Source organism: Coregonus clupeaformis, unplaced genomic scaffold, assembly GCF_020615455.1.
Source record: "Coregonus clupeaformis isolate EN_2021a unplaced genomic scaffold, ASM2061545v1 scaf0122, whole genome shotgun sequence".
Lineage (NCBI taxonomy): Eukaryota > Metazoa > Chordata > Actinopteri > Salmoniformes > Salmonidae > Coregonus > Coregonus clupeaformis.
In genome coordinates this window covers 216,471-232,692 of record NW_025533577.1, presented here as the reverse complement: position 1 = coordinate 232,692, position 16,222 = coordinate 216,471, and the positions used below count along the sequence as shown (strand labels likewise).

General features: G+C 43.3%; 2 protein-coding genes across 3 annotated transcripts in view; both read left to right on the top strand.

The window, feature by feature from the left end:
• Positions 1-3,319, top strand: part of LOC121556145 (egl nine homolog 1-like) — a 67,172-nt gene extending 63,853 nt beyond the window's left edge. The window contains exon 5 of the mRNA XM_041870035.2: positions 3,281-3,319. Coding sequence (XP_041725969.2) covers positions 3,281-3,294 — 14 coding nt within the window. The 3' untranslated portion in view covers positions 3,295-3,319. The remainder of the gene's footprint in view (positions 1-3,280) is intronic.
• Positions 3,320-8,002: 4,683 nt separating this feature from the next.
• LOC123483462 (AT-rich interactive domain-containing protein 4B-like) overlaps positions 8,003-16,222 on the top strand; it is a 197,583-nt gene continuing 189,363 nt past the window's right edge. Inside the window, exons 1-2 of one of the 2 annotated variants that reach the window (XM_045213533.1) lie at positions 8,003-8,180; positions 13,318-13,377. In XM_045213533.1, coding sequence (XP_045069468.1) covers positions 13,372-13,377 — 6 coding nt within the window. In that variant the 5' untranslated portion in view covers positions 8,003-8,180; positions 13,318-13,371. Of the gene's footprint in view, positions 8,181-8,960; positions 9,590-13,317; positions 13,378-16,222 lie in introns of those variants that run through there. The other variant, XM_045213534.1, reaches the window with a different exon arrangement.

The following is a 16,222-nucleotide window of genomic DNA, read 5'->3' as shown; positions in this document are numbered from 1 at the left end:
ATCATTGGACTTTTTTCAACATTCTAAAGAGCCCAATTGTTACATCTTCACTTCCAACATTCCATTCACTGTAAACGCAACAATGCACCTTTTGACACAAATCAGCTACTTTTACAACTTTGCCAACAACTTAGACAAAAAGCTAGAGCATATGACATCTTCCTCTACTTCTCTGCTTTTCAACTCAGAACTCGGAACGAAAATATATTATTCCGATAAAAAGTGACATCTGTTTTAGTAACAGCATCAACAACATTTTCTGTAATTGTTCATAAACAACAGAAATGTTTTCCACTTGTCCAACAACTTAGTGTGGGGTTCTATTTTCTCATAATTGGATCTGTATGTGATGAATAGCTTAGAAGGAATGCATTAATGATAAGCATAGGTTTGTACTATACTGATATAAATTGTTTCACATAACAGGCTGTGATTCATGTAAGGAACGTTAGGGGGAAGGACAGATAAGACTTGTATTTCTTACAGATACGAACACTGCCTCTTTGTTGTCTGTGAACCGTTGTCTGTGAACCGTCCTTGGACGTAGGTACGTACAGTCTTTTGGGTGCTGACTCCACAGGTTGTTATGATAAAAACTTATGCCTGGCAACAGGGATGCGCCAAGGGTCTTGGACCAGCCTTTGCGCCAACGGATTGGCTGAGTAAGTCTAAACCACGCTCAGTCTCTACTCTGATTGGCCAGCAGGGAGCGGGAAATATCTCTGTCAGAGTATTTGAAGAAGAACCTGTAACAATGGATCAGTTCTCCGAGTGCCCTGCGTGGTATTTCAGTGGACCCGTATATACGAGCATCATATTTACCATTGAAGGTTTTGCATTAATTAAAATAGTAGTATATCTTAGAAGTCGTGTTGACCTCTTTTGTTCCTAATACCAGATTTGAATTGATGCAACTTAACAATTGGTGACCACCGACTGATCTGGTAGAAGGGACTTCGCTGGGTATTGTCCGGCCCATTTGGACATCTCTGTCATTGGACGGTGTGTTTCACAAAGAGTCCGGACTACTAAAAACAGGTCAGCAGACACCTATTGTTATATAACTAAAGTTCTGCACATTGGCTTTATCCAAATTAATTTTGTGAAACACCTGTTTGATGTAAGTGAACTAAATTATGAAACTATTATGAGTAGATAAGCACCATATTGTGTGTGTAAACCTGTGGTGAATGTGATGTTAAACCTTGGTACCATAGAGTATTGTTCCACTGACACGTATTCGCTGAAATACGGCTAGGTTCAGGGAAAATACTGAAATCCCCAGGCTAGGTACCACAAGAGGTGGGAACTGGGGATACAGGGACTAATTGATAAAAATGTTGAGCGACATTTAACATTTTAGAGTTGAGTATTGTTCTACCAACACATATCCAGAGAGATATGGCTAGGTTCGGAGAAAATACTGAAGTCCCCAGGCTAGGATCACCGGGGGTGAGAACTGGGGACACAGGGAAATATTGGCCAAGGGCGTTGGCTACTGACACATATTCATCGAGATATGGCTAGGATCAGAGGAGCGCCAACATTTTTGTTGAGTATTGTTCCTTTGACACATATTCAGAGAGATATGGCTAGGATCAAGGAGCATACTGAAGTCTCTGGACCACCAATGGTGGAACTGTGAGATACAGGGATTAATTGATCAAAGTGTAACGTTGTGGCACATATCCACTGAGATACGGCTAGGATCATAACGGGCACTTAAATTTTAGTCGACTCCAGGCTAGGATCACAAGTGGTGAGAACTGGAGGCGTAGGGAATGATTGGTTTAATAGTGTTGCGCTATTGACACGTATCAGAGGGCTAGATACGGCTAGGATCAAGGGGACACTGGGTGTTGTTGTATGCATGAGTGCGCGAATGATCACAGACGAAATAAAAGCGTGAATAGGGGTTATTAAAATTAATAAACCTGTATACCTTGATAGAAAACTAATTAGGAATTAAAGACGTCTGTGGCTGTCCAAACTGTATAATTTGTGAATAACTGTTGGGTTTGTGGTTGCTTAAACCGTATAACCCGTTAATAACAATTGGGAACATAAAGGTAAAATAATGAATAACTAGTATGACTAAACTGAAACGTTTGAACTGATATAATTGAACTGTAACGTTTGATGTTAGACATAGCATAATACTGGTTTTAGGTGCTTGGGTTGAGGCTTTTTGGTTGATTATTTGATGTAACGTTTGATGTTTGACCCTGCAAAATACTGGTTAAACAATTAGACTGAAATAATTCGGTTTATCGTTGAAATATAAACATGCACCAACTTTAACTAATTAGGTGGGAATGATTTGATTTAAATAAATAGACTAAAGTACCTTAATTAACGGCAGAATATTGAAAACACTAAAACAAAAAACAGCTCCTCAAAAGAGCCTACTCCCACTGGACACGGAAAGTAGAGTTGCGAGGGGAGGGGCTGGAGACAGCGAAAGTGTGGCAAGTTGAAAAGGCATAGGAGACAGCTAGACGTAGGGAAAGGGGAAGTACTAGGGACTTTAGGGAAGGACATCACCATATGTATGTCACCATGTACATCCTGGGACTATGTAGTTGCTCATACCAAGCGGGGGGGATATATGTAAATCTCCATACACAGTTTAAGGACAGGTGTAGTATTGTGAAAGTAGGGAATTCCCAGAAATGGCAGTGCGACCCATAGAAGGGTAGGTACTGTCTGAAAGTCTGAATTACACTAAAACAGGTTACAGACCTGAACAAGTGAGATATCCTCTTCAACTGGGGCACCCTATAGAGTAAACCTCTCTGAGGGAGGTAGTGAGACCGGGGCTGTGGTGAAGATAGTGCAAACTATAGACCTGAAGAAAGTAGGACAGGTGGAGACGGGGTGTAGAAATCTTGACCTGTGGTTGGAATGGATTTAGTATACGGCAAGAACTATGTCTAAAGAGGACTGTTATGCCTGTGGGACAGCCAAACCAAGGTTAACAACTACTCCGTTCCCCTTGACAGGCTTTAACTCTCTGTCAGGTTTATCCTCCATTATTAAATTGTTCAAGCCACCTGGGAATGTGGTGAAGGAGTCTTGTAGTTACTTGCACTATCTGTATCCCCCGATAACAAAGTCACCCCGACCTAGGTTGCCTCCGTTTGAAGTCTCAGGGGATTCTTATTATTGTTTTTCTAGGACTAATAAGATAGGATACAGGGTAAGGCATCTTAGCTCCTGCTCCCACACAGAGAATGTCACAACTAAAGAGACCATGACTAATCTCTCCTCTTTGTTGCAGCCAGAGGATTTTAGGAACCAAAACCAGGCCCGTGCTGACATCTGATGGTTGTGTGGTGATAACAGATTGTGAACTCACCTACATACGCAAACAATCAAACGTGTCAGAGACTGGTGAGTTGTCACGTAGAAAGTGGGACCTCCTCCCGGGATCCTTTGATGAAAGGATATATATTGATGGGATAGGAGTACCTCGAGGGGTTCCAGAAGAATTCAAAACTAGGAATCAGGTCGCAGCTGGGTTTGAATCAAGTCTTTTCTGGTGGTCAACAATTAATAAAAACGTAGATTGGATAAATTATATTTACTATAACCAGCAAAGATTTATAAACCACACTCGTGATGCAATAAAGGGATTGGCTGAGCAGACAGCGGCAACTAGCTTAATGGCATGGCAAAATAGAATAGCTTTAGATATGCTTTTGGCTGAGCGGGGCGGAGTTTGTGTTCTGTTTGGATCTATGTGCTGTACTTTCATCCCCAACAATACAGCACCGGACGGGTCCGTGACCAAAGCGCTTCAGGGACTGACCACGCTGGCGAACGAACTGGCTGAGAACTCTGGTATTGATAGCTCCCTAAACGGTTGGTTTGATAACATATTTGGTAAATGGAAAACTATTGTTGTAACTATTCTGGGTGAAGTTATAGCTTCTATGGGTATACTTGTTCTTTGTGGATGTTGTCTTATTCCCTGTGTCCGAGGAGCAAGACGATGGAGAAGGCGGTTTCCCAACAGATGGTGAGATACGGCCCAACCCCGGACTCCGACCTTAGGAATGAAGGATATGACCTACCAGGCTTGGTGGAGTGACACCCTAGAGGGTGTATAAAGGGGGTCAAAATGTACTTCCCTGTTTGTGTTTTATGTTTTAATAATCTTGTGTTTTGTGTTCTATTAATCCTGTGTTTTATGCTTTATTAATCAAGTTAACCATTGTGAATGTTTATCTTTCCTTATGTGAAGGTTTGAAGTTCCTGGGTGGCTGGTAGCCAACCTAGGACAAGTTGGGTGTAGATGGAAGGACTGAAGGCCTTTTTATTATCATTATTGCCTATTAATAAAAGTGTGATTCTTTTTGTTTGTATTGTATTTTAATGAGTGACACCCTAGAGGGTGTCAATAGGGGGATTCCTGAATTTCCCTGAAATTTCTTATTTTGGGTTTTCTTGTTTTGGGTTCACACCCAGTGGGTGTGAAAAGGGGGATTGTGGGGTTCTATTTTCTTATAACTGGATGTGATGCCTAGCTTAGAAAGAATGCATTAATGATTAAACATAATAGGTTTGTACTGTATTGATATGAATTGTTTAACATAACAAGCTGTGATTCATGTGAGGAATGTTAGGGAGTAGGGTGAGACAGACTTGTATTTCTCACAGACACATACACACTGCCTCTTTGTTAAACCGCGCTCAAGGACGTGTACTGCAAAAAGGTGCTGACTCTACAAGTTCTGATGATAACAACTTATGCCTGGCAACAGTGTGCAACAGTGAAGCGCCAAGGGGCTGGGACCAGCCTGTGCGCCAACGATAGGCTGAGTAAGTCTAAACCACGCTCAGTCTCTACTCTGATTGGCCAGCAGAGAGTGGGAACTATCTCTGTCAGAGTATTTGAAGAAGAACTTAGAACAATGGATCAGTTCTCCGAGTGCCCTGCGTGGTATTTCAGTATTTACCATTGAAGTGGTTTGCATTAATTAAAATACTAGTCTATTTTAGAAGACGTGTATTGACCTCTTTTGTTCCTAATACCAGATTTGAATTGACACAACTTAACACTAGCCTGAGAAACTGGCTGAGTTTAGTTAGCTAGCTAGCCAGAGATACTGGCTGAGTTTAGTTAGCTAGCTAGGCAGAGATACTGGCTGAGTTTAGTTAGCTAGCTAGCCAGAGATACTGGCTGAGTTTAGTTAGCTAGCTAGGCAGAGATACTGGCTGAGTTTAGTTAGCTAGCTAGCCAGAGATACTGGCTGAGTTTAGTTAGCTAGCTAGCCAGAGATACTGGCTGATTTTAGTTAGCTAGCTAGCCAGAGATACTGGCTGAGTTTAGTTAGCTAGCTAGCCAGAGATACTGTCTGAGTTTAGTTAGCTAGCTAGCCAGAGATACTGGCTGAGTTGAGTTAGCTAGCCACCTGATATTAGATGTGTTAAATCTGCGCTGACAGTTTGGCTCCAACCATTGTTGTGCCTGGCAGGTCACAGGTGGATAAACAAATTCACCTGTCATTCAGACTTCTTATTTAATTCACTAGCATGTGCCCGGTGCTTTTATGATCAATCAAGGTCCACCATTCCAATTCCTCCCATGGATTACTCAAGGCACAAATGCCAGAATAAATTATCATAGCAACAGAGACCACAATTTCTCATAAAACAGGATAGAATGGTGTACATCATACACAATTTCCAAGGAAGGGACAATTCACCAGTAACCTTAAGTTATGCACTAGGCAGGCACCACATTGCACACAATGCTTTTTAAGTACAGTGGATTTTCAAGAACGTTTTCTGTCTATGGAGATTCTAAATTGAGGCTCCTCCAGCTCATAGAAAAACTATGCACTTTTAACATTAGTCGGTTGTCAGGATCTTGTTCTCAGAGCGCCAACACTTCAAATAGAAGGCAGAGAATCACGATGCCTTCATTGCAGTAGAAATACCATGGATGGCTAGCTATAATAATAAAATACTGTTCATTCTAATTTGATGTGAAACAATGACAAACTGATTAATTATTATGGCGTCAGTTGAGAATCTAACTAGATGGCAAAACAATCAACAATGCAACCAATATTCTTCAATGCGCATACAAATAAGAATGATTGTGCTGCTTATAACGTCAGCTCCAACTGAAATGCCAACCGCACAAGTCACTAAACATCCATGAAACTATATACAAAAATATTAACTTATTTGCGAGTCTTTCTTTTGTTGTCTAGTCAGTCATAAGAAACAAGTGTGGTTTTGTCCAGGCAGTAAATACATCGCTCCACCCTCCTTGTCAGCCAGTATCCGTGAACTTCCCCATTTCAGCCCCTTTTCTTAGCTAGACAATTTACTAACATTAGGTCAACAAGCTTTTTCCAGATCATCCAAAAAACATTCAGAAGATCATCATTGTTCAGTATGAACTTACGAATTGACGTAAAGTAAACTGTACCATCAAATATTGTCATATAGTTCTCCAAACCACACCATGATGGCAATACACTGAGCAAAGTAGGCTGTGAAGCTCCGATGATTTGATCTGCTAACCCGCTACTACCGTGTCGTCACTAGTTAGTTACCACAGCCACAAAGTAAAAAATGGCTATTAAACAATTACCTTTTTGGTCTTCATTTAAGGTTATGGTTAAGCATACTGTTAGCAGTGTGGTTAGGTTTGAAATAAGATTAAAATAAGATATATTGCAGAAAAGTGAAGCCTATAAACCCCACGGCTCCTTCACAGAGCACACACAGGAGTAGGTGTCTGTTGTAACCTATAAACCCCACGGCTCCTTCACAGAGCACACACAGGACTAGGTGGCTGTTGAAGCCTATAAACCCCATGGCTCCTTCACAGAGCACACACAGGAGAAGGTGGCTGTTGAAGCCTATAAACCCCATGGCTCCTTCACAGAGCACACACAGGAGAAGGTGGCTGTTGTAACAAGTGAAGCCTATAAACCCCACGGCTCCTTCACAGAGCACACACAGGAGTAGGTGGCTGTTGTAACAAGTGAAGCCTATAAACCCCATGGCTCCTTCACAGAGCACACACAGGAGAAGGTGGCTGTTGTAACAAGTGAAGCCTATAAACCCCATGGCTCCTTCACAGAGCACACACAGGAGAAGGTGGCTGTTGTAACAAGTGAAGCCTATAAACCCCATGGCTCCTTCACAGAGCACACACAGGAGAAGGTGGCTGTTGTAACAAGTGAAGCCTATAAACCCCATGGCTCCTTCACAGAGCACACACAGGAGTAGGTGTCTGTTGTAACCTATAAACCCCACGGCTCCTTCACAGAGCACACACAGGAGTAGGTGGCTGTTGTAACAAGTGAAGCCTATAAACCCCATGGCTCCTTCACAGAGCACACACAGGAGAAGGTGGCTGTTGTAACAAGTGAAGCCTATAAACCCCATGGCTCCTTCACAGAGCACACACAGGAGAAGGTGGCTGTTGTAACAAGTGAAGCCTTTAAACCCCATGGCTCCTTCACAGAGCACACACAGGAGAAGGTGGCTGTTGTAACAAGTGAAGCCTATAAACCCCATGGCTCCTTCACAGAGCACACACAGGAGTAGGTGTCTGTTGTAACCTATAAACCCCACGGCTCCTTCACAGAGCACACACAGGAGTAGGTGGCTGTTGTAACAAGTGAAGCCTATAAACCCCATGGCTCCTTCACAGAGCACACACAGGAGTAGGTGGGGCACTCGACAACCTATTTTCGAGTCCGCCTCGGTGGGAATTGTGGGAGCTGTCGTTTTTTGCATCGTTCCTTTTCTTGTCACTCTCCTTGCCTATGCAGGTGTAAATAACTCCTGTATGACTACATCTCCCACCTACCCAATGCCGTCATTAAAATATATTGGAAAAATTGAATAAAAAAACCAGCCAATCATACAAGCTAAAGGGCGGCTACCTCAATGTGGTGTCCAATGAGCGAACATATTGATGGCGGTGGGTGGTTTGGTGAATCCGTCAGTCCTTTTCAGAAGGGGAGAGAACATCATAGAGAAAGCGGAATACGGTGTAAGACTTGGTCGAATTCACATCCCAACATCAAACAGAACAGGGGTCAGCGGACAAACGCAAAACCTGGACAATTGTAGGATTAAATGATTTTTATGGATCCATCTGAATATTTCCTTCGTCGAAAGAAAACATTCTCAAACTGACTTCATAGGTAAGGGATTGTGCTTTTGCATGCCTTAGGACGATGAAACGTTTAACGACTGAATACATTGAATTTCGATGCCTGAAAGAAGGAAAAACACGTATTGAACTGTGATCAAAATGAAGCTAGAGTAATTAATGAAACATCAATCATGAACATGGTATTGTAACTCTTAAATGCACACGTTAACATAACATTTCCTCCGGTGAATCAGTTTATTTTATGAATAGTGTAACAGTTAAGGTAACCTATTTGCTCGTTTCAACATCTCTTACTTTATTTCGTGCTGAACAATGCAGCTTGCTAACGTTTTTCACTGTAACCTGCCATGTAACCGGACTTGTTTCATAATCGTACTGAGAGGATCACTTTCTACCGGGCTAGAAACCGACTGTTGTGGTGGGATTTAAAACACGAACACTTTCGGGTGGTGTGGCTGCTTGGTAGGCATCAAATAGGTAACAGATAGGGAGAAAATGCTGGCTTGGAGTCGGAGCTAGTCCTTACGTAAGACTACGGCTTCATGGTGATGGAAGTATTTTCGATTCATAAATTGTTCCTCGCCTTTGCGTCGACTAACCAATACGTCTCTGGAGTTTCACAACAAGTCTGTTGCCAATCTGAGCTAGGCTACATTTATTTTGTTGCTTTGATTTTTTTTTAGCTCAGAAACAATGACTGTTGAATCCGATAAGTCGCTCGTTCTAGTGGCTGCTTGACACATTGTTATTGAGATGTTCCACCTCGGCGACGTGATTCCGTCGTTTTTGTTGCCTGATAATTCCGGGTAGACGCTTCCCCTGCCTGCGTTGTCAAAAATGACAAAAAGAAGTGAGCAGAACAGAAACGACAGACTAACCCATCCAAGCTGCAGTGTTCAGCAAGTTGCAGGACGAGGGAGATATTGGACATGCTATTCATTTGTGCATTGACATGTCGAGACAGCTTGCTGGTGGGGGCAATGACTGGACCAGCAGTGTTGTCTGGGGTGAATGAATCTATCCAGCCTCCTAAACAATGATTTATTCCTTGGCGAGGATTATTTGTTTACAATTCAGTGTTTGAAACTACTTTATTGGGCTTGACCTTGTTGTCAATTAGTTTCTTTGTCAGAGAGGCACAAACGGATGTACACGACCGTCACGACAGATCCCTGCTCGCACAGACTTGAGTGAATAAATCTGTTTTCAAGCAGTGTTACTTTCTATAACTTTACCGTGCTTTGCTCTCATGGAAGTAGAATGATTCGTGTCAGTTCTTGGTCAGGGTTTGGACCTTTGTTTTATTGCACTATTTGTCTACGGAGCCTCGGTGGAGAGAGACACTTACTGGAATAATGACGTCTAGTAAGCAAGCAGTTTGTTCCCGATGTCCAAGAACAATGTCACATCGAAGAGAGATGATTCGGAGAAGCACAGGTGAATTCCGACTTTTATATATATATTTCCGAATGTGATTATTTGTGCACGTTTTGGGTCGCCTGTTGAAAGTGTTTGTGCTGTGTGGCAGACGGGGCTGGCCGCTACAGAAATGGCGTCATATCGCTGTACTTATTCCAGGATAGACAGCAGACTAGAGGAGACGTTGCTGCTGACCTGTTCTCCCAACGTTACTGTACTTATCCCTCACTGCATGATTTTCAGTTCCTTCTCCGACCGTTTGTAACTTTTCCTCAACGGTCCGGACTGTTGGGTGTAGTTGTCATCCATAAGGGGAGAGGTTAGTGTGGTGTCATGCTGTCGGCTGCCTGCCGCCATAGAAAACACGCAGACTCGACAAGGGCATTACATAAACGTCTATAACGTCTTCTAATGGGAACGACCATCTTACTACGGTTCACAACAAGACTTCAAAGTAACTGTGCCAACATTGTCCCATTGAAGACCTAAAACGCCCTATTCCCTGATATCGCGACCCTCCTGTGACTAGTCCAGAGCTCTGTATGATGACTTGATGTGGAGGTGGATTGTGTGACTGTTAGGGTTGTAATGATTATGGCATTTCGGGTAACGAATCATTGTCATGCAAATAGCCACGTTATTGTCATAATTGTCATTTTTGTTAATGTTTTGACCTTGTAATGTATAAAACATATTTTAAAAATTAGCCACGACATACCTAATGAATACAACACAGCTTTGGTGACAACCCTGTGTAAAAAATGAATGGATTTGACCGCTGGAAACTTTTGGAAATGACGCTTCTCCTCCCGACCATGTCGTTCTGGTAAAATGATTACCAACTTGACCCACTTCAGCTGAAAATAGAAAGATAAGCTAAACTGCTATTGGGTAAACTATAGTTGAAACCCCTCTTCTCCTAAAATGAATATATTAAGACCATTATGACGATATTTTTTTAAACTTCATAATTGTTGTGTATGTACACCCTAATGTTGATGTAAGAAGCATTTTGTATACTAGCCTGAGTGCCAGTCTGCTTGTGCCATCATGCAAACAATGTTTGGCATGACAATAAGTGAAGGACTTGGCATGATGGCACGTAGACTGGCACTCAGGCTAGGGTACACAATAGTGCCGAGCGATTAGTGCTTTTTGAGGTCGGTTCGGTTTCTGTTCGATTATTATAAAATAATAAATCACTGTTTTCGATTTTGGCTTTGATTATTGTTTTAGACATTACATGCACTATGCATTATGTGGGTTGGATGCTGTAAAAACACAGAATAAAACAATGAATGAAAGTCCCATGATGGTAGTGACTGCCCATTACTAATTTCACTTAACCATCAGTTATTCACATTACTTTACTTTAATCAAATATTACAGTTGAGTATATTACATTTGTTTTATTTAATGTCTATTTTATTCCAAGTCATCATCTCATCTCTATATACAGTGGGGGAAAAAAGTATTTAGTCAGCCACCAATTGTGCATGTTCTCCCACTTAAAAAGATGAGAGGCCTGTAATTTTCATCATAGGTACACATCAACTATGACAGACAAAATGAGGGAAAAAATCCAGAAAATCACATTGTAGGATTTTTTAATGAATTTATTTGCAAATTATGGTGGAAAATAAGTATTTGGTCAATAACAACAGTTTCTCAATACTTTGTTATATACCCTTTGTTGGCAATGACACAGGTCAAACGTTTTCTGTAAGTCTTCACAAGGTTTTCACACACTGTTGCTGGTATTTTGGCCCATTCCTCCATGCAGATCTCCTCTAGAGCAGTGATGTTTTGGGGCTGTCGCTGGGTAACACGGACTTTCAACTCCCTCCAAAGATTTTCTATGGGGTTGAGATCTGGAGACTGGCTAGGCCACTCCAGGACCTTGAAATGCTTCTTCTGAAGCCACTCCTTCGTTGCCCGGCGGTGTGTTTGGGATCATTGTCATGCTGAAAGACCCAGCCATGTTTCATCTTCAATGCCCTTGCTGATGGAAGGAGGTTTTCACTCAAAATCTCACGATACATGGCCCCATTCATTCTTTCCTTTACACGGATCAGTCGTCCTGGTCCCTTTGCAGAAAAACAGCCCCAAAGCATGATGTTTCCACCCCCATGCTTCACAGTAGGTATGGTGTTCTTTGGATGCAACTCAGCATTGTTTGTCCTCCAAACACGACGAGTTGAGTTTTTACCAAAAAGTTATATTTTGGTTTCATCTGACCATATGACATTTTCCCAATCCTCTTCTGGATCATCCAAATGCACTCTAGCAAACTTCAGACGGGCCTGGACATGTACTGGCTTAAGCAAGGGGACACGTCTGGCACTGCAGGATTTGAGTCCCTGGCGGCGTAGTGTGTTACTGATGGTAGAATTTGGTCCCAGCTCTCTGCAGTTCATTCACTAGGTCCCCCCCGTGTGGTTCTGGGATTTTTGCTCGCCGTTCTTGTGATCATTTTGACCCCACGGGGTGAGATCTTGCGTGGAGCCCCAGATCGAGGGAGATTATCAGTGGTATTGTATGTCTTCCATTTCCTAATAATTGCTCCCACAGTTGATTTCTTCAAACCAAGCTGCTTACCTATTGCAGATTCAGTCTTCCCAGCCTGGTGCAGGTCTACAATTTTGTTTCTGGTGTCCTTTGACAGCTCTCTGGTCTTGGCCATAGTGGAGTTTGGAGTGTGACTGTTTGAGGTTGTGGACAGGTGTCTTTTATACTGATAACAAGTTCAAACAGGTGCCATTAATACAGGTAACGAGTGGAGGACAGAGGAACCTCTTAAAGAAGAAGTTACAGGTCTGTGAGAGACAGAAATCTTGCTTGTTTGTAGGTGACCCAATACTTATTTTCCACCATAATTTGCAAATAAATTCATAAAAAATCCTACAATGTGATTTTCAGGATTTTTTTTCCTAAATTTGTCTGTCATAGTTGACGTGTACCTATGATGAAAATTACAGGCCACTCTCATCTTTTTAAGTGGGAGAACTTGCACAATTGGTGGCTGACTAAATACTTTTTTCCCCCACTGTAGCTGCTGCCTATGCTGTCTGACTAAATCACTATTTTAGTAATTCAAAGTAAATAAGGCATACTTTTGACTGCTGAATGCCAACTATCAATCACTTGGATCATGTATTTTCAGGTAGCGATGCCTCGCGAAGCAACTGCTCTCTATCCCTCTCTCTGTCTGCCCCACACAGTGCTGTAGACTGGATAAGTAGGCACACAATGGATTATGGTCATTGTAGTTAATTACCACGTTTTATGCGCTAAACTATGTAGAATATTGGCCTGTTGGGAACTACAACTCTCTACTACATCACCCAGTTCGGGCTTGAGCTGATTCATCTCTAGAGAAACTGCATTGAGCTCACAGAAAAAAATGGAATTATGTGGTCCTCTGTAGCTCAATTGGTAGAGCATGGCGCTTGTAACACCAGGGTAGTGGGTTCGATCCCCGGGACCACCCATACGTAAAAATGTATGCACACATGACTGTAAGTCGCTTTGGATAAAAGCGTCTGCTAAATGGCTTATTATTATTATTATTATTATTAAATAATTGAACCGACGTCGGTCAATTAGTTGTTTAAAAAAGGAAAAATAACCGACATGTCTGTTAATCGCTCAGCACTAGTACAGAGTCATGGAAGTCAGGCCAAATGGTGCCATGAACTGACCTCCGATTAGGCCTGACTGACATTGTTTCACAACTTCATTTCCAGCCACAGAATCATTACGCTGGTCACTCAAGAGGAGCCTAGAGGACTGGGATCGAGATGAAGGTAATGCATTCCCGTACTTTACACATGATTTATATGTTACTTCTACTCCTATTTACTTTTGAGATGTGCCATTTCCTCCCAGATGTTCATGTCTAAAGGGACCTTTTGTGTCCGTCTGTATTAGTCCAAGGGCCACCCATCAAACTGTATTAGTCCAAGGGCCACCCATCAAACTGTATTAGTCCAAGGGCCACCCATCACACTGTATTAGTCCAAGGGCCACCCATCAAACTGTATTAGTCCAAGGGCCACCCATCACACTGTATTAGTCCAAGGGCCACCCATCAAACTGTAATAGTCCAAGGGCCACCCGTCTGTATTAGTCCAAGGGCCACCCATCAAACTGTATTAGTCCAAGGGCCACCCATCACACTGTATTAGTCCAAGGGCCACCCATCACACTGTATTAGTCCAAGGGCCACCCATCACACTGTATTAGTCCAAGGGCCACCCATCAAACTGTATTAGTCCAAGGGCCACCCATCACACTGTATTAGTCCAAGGGCCACCCATCACACTGTATTAGTCCAAGGGCCACCCATCACACTGTATTAGTCCAAGGGCCACCCATCACACTGTATTAGTCCAAGGGCCACCCATCAAACTGTATTAGTCCAAGGGCCACCCATCACACTGTATTAGTCCAAGGGCCACCCATCACACTGTATTAGTCCAAGGGCCACCCATCACACTGTATTAGTCCAAGGGCCACCCATCACACTGTATTAGTCCAAGGGCCACCCATCACACTGTATTAGTCCAAGGGCCACCCATCACACTGTATTAGTCCAAGGGCCACCCATCACACTGTATTAGTCCAAGGGCCACCCATCACACTGTATTAGTCCAAGGGCCACCCATCACACTGTATTAGTCCAAGGGCCACCCATCAAACTGTATTAGTCCAAGGGCCACCCATCACACTGTATTAGTCCAAGGGCCACCCATCACACTGTATTAGTCCAAGGGCCACCCATCAAACTGTATTAGTCCAAGGGCCACCCATCACACTGTATTAGTCCAAGGGCCATCCGTCTGTATTAGTCCAAGGGCCACCCATCACACTGTATTAGTCCAAGGGCCACCCATCAAACTGTATTAGTCCAAGGGCCACCCATCACACTGTATTAGTCCAAGGGCCACCCATCAAACTGTATTAGTCCAAGGGCCACCCATCAAACTGTATTAGTCCAAGGGCCACCCGTCTGTATTAGTCCAAGGGCCACCCGTCTGTATTAGTCCAAGGGCCACCCATCACACTGTATTAGTCCAAGGGCCACCCGTCTGTATTAGTCCAAGGACCACCCATCACACTGTATTAGTCCAAGGGCCACCCGTCTGTATTAGTCCAAGGGCCACCCATCAAACTGTATTAGTCCAAGGGCCACCCATCAAACTGTATTAGTCCAAGGGCCACCCGTCTGTATTAGTCCAAGGGCCACCCATCACACTGTATTAGTCCAAGGGCCACCCATCAAACTGTATTAGTCCAAGGGCCACCCATCAAATTGTATTAGTCCAAGGGCCACCCATCAAACTGTATTAGTCCAAGGGCCACCCATCAAACTGTATTAGTCCAAGGGCCACCCGTCTGTATTAGTCCAAGGGCCACCCATCACACTGTGTTAGTCCAAGGGCCACCCATCAAACTGTATTAGTCCAAGGGCCACCCATCAAACTGTATTAGTCCAAGGGCCACCCGTCTGTATTAGTCCAAGGGACACCCATCACACTGTATTAGTCCAAGGGCCACCCATCACACTGTATTAGTCCAAGGGCCACCCATCAAACTGTATTAGTCCAAGGGCCACCCATCACACTGTATTAGTCCAAGGGCCACCCATCACACTGTATTAGTCCAAGGGCCACCCATCACACTGTATTAGTCCAAGGGCCACCCGTCTGTATTAGTCCAAGGGCCACCCATCACACTGTATTAGTCTAAGGGCCACCCATCACACTGTATTAGTCCAAGGGCCACCCATCAAACTGTATTAGTCCAAGGGCCACCCATCACACTGTATTAGTCCAAGGGCCACCCATCACACTGTATTAGTCCAAGGGCCACCCATCAAACTGTATTAGTCCAAGGGCCACCCATCAAACTGTATTAGTCCAAGGGCCACCCGTCTGTATTAGTCCAAGGGCCACCCATCACACTGTATTAGTCCAAGGGCCACCCATCACACTGTATTAGTCCAAGGGCCACCCATCAAACTGTATTAGTCCAAGGGCCACCCATCACACTGTATTAGTCCAAGGGCCACCCATCACACTGTATTAGTCCAAGGGCCACCCATCACACTGTATTAGTCCAAGGGCCACCCGTCTGTATTAGTCCAAGGGCCACCCATCACACTGTATTAGTCCAAGGGCCACCCATCACACTGTATTAGTCCAAGGGCCACCCGTCTGTATTAGTCCAAGGGCCACCCATCCCCATCAAACGGAACTAAACTGCCAAATTTAACGACATTATATAGATAATGTTATGAACATGAACACTGTCTGATTCAACTTTGTAAAAGTTGCACGTTCATTTTTAATCTTTGATCAAAGTTACGATGTTTAGCATCAATCCCCGCAGATCTTGGGTGATTTCCCCTAGCAACGTTCGGACTAGGGCAACAAGGTCTCCTTTTTATACTTTATTTTTGTGGACACTTTCTCCTCTCGTCCGCTCCTGGCTGCATGTTCTGCCATAGAATTTATAATTAATAGAACGGGTGTCCCCATTCAAGTCAATGATGAAATAATTGTTGGACTGGTGGCCATTGCAAGTGTACCCATAGGAGCAAAGCAGGAAGTGTTCCATCAATATGTGCTGTGATTTGTTGATTCAACT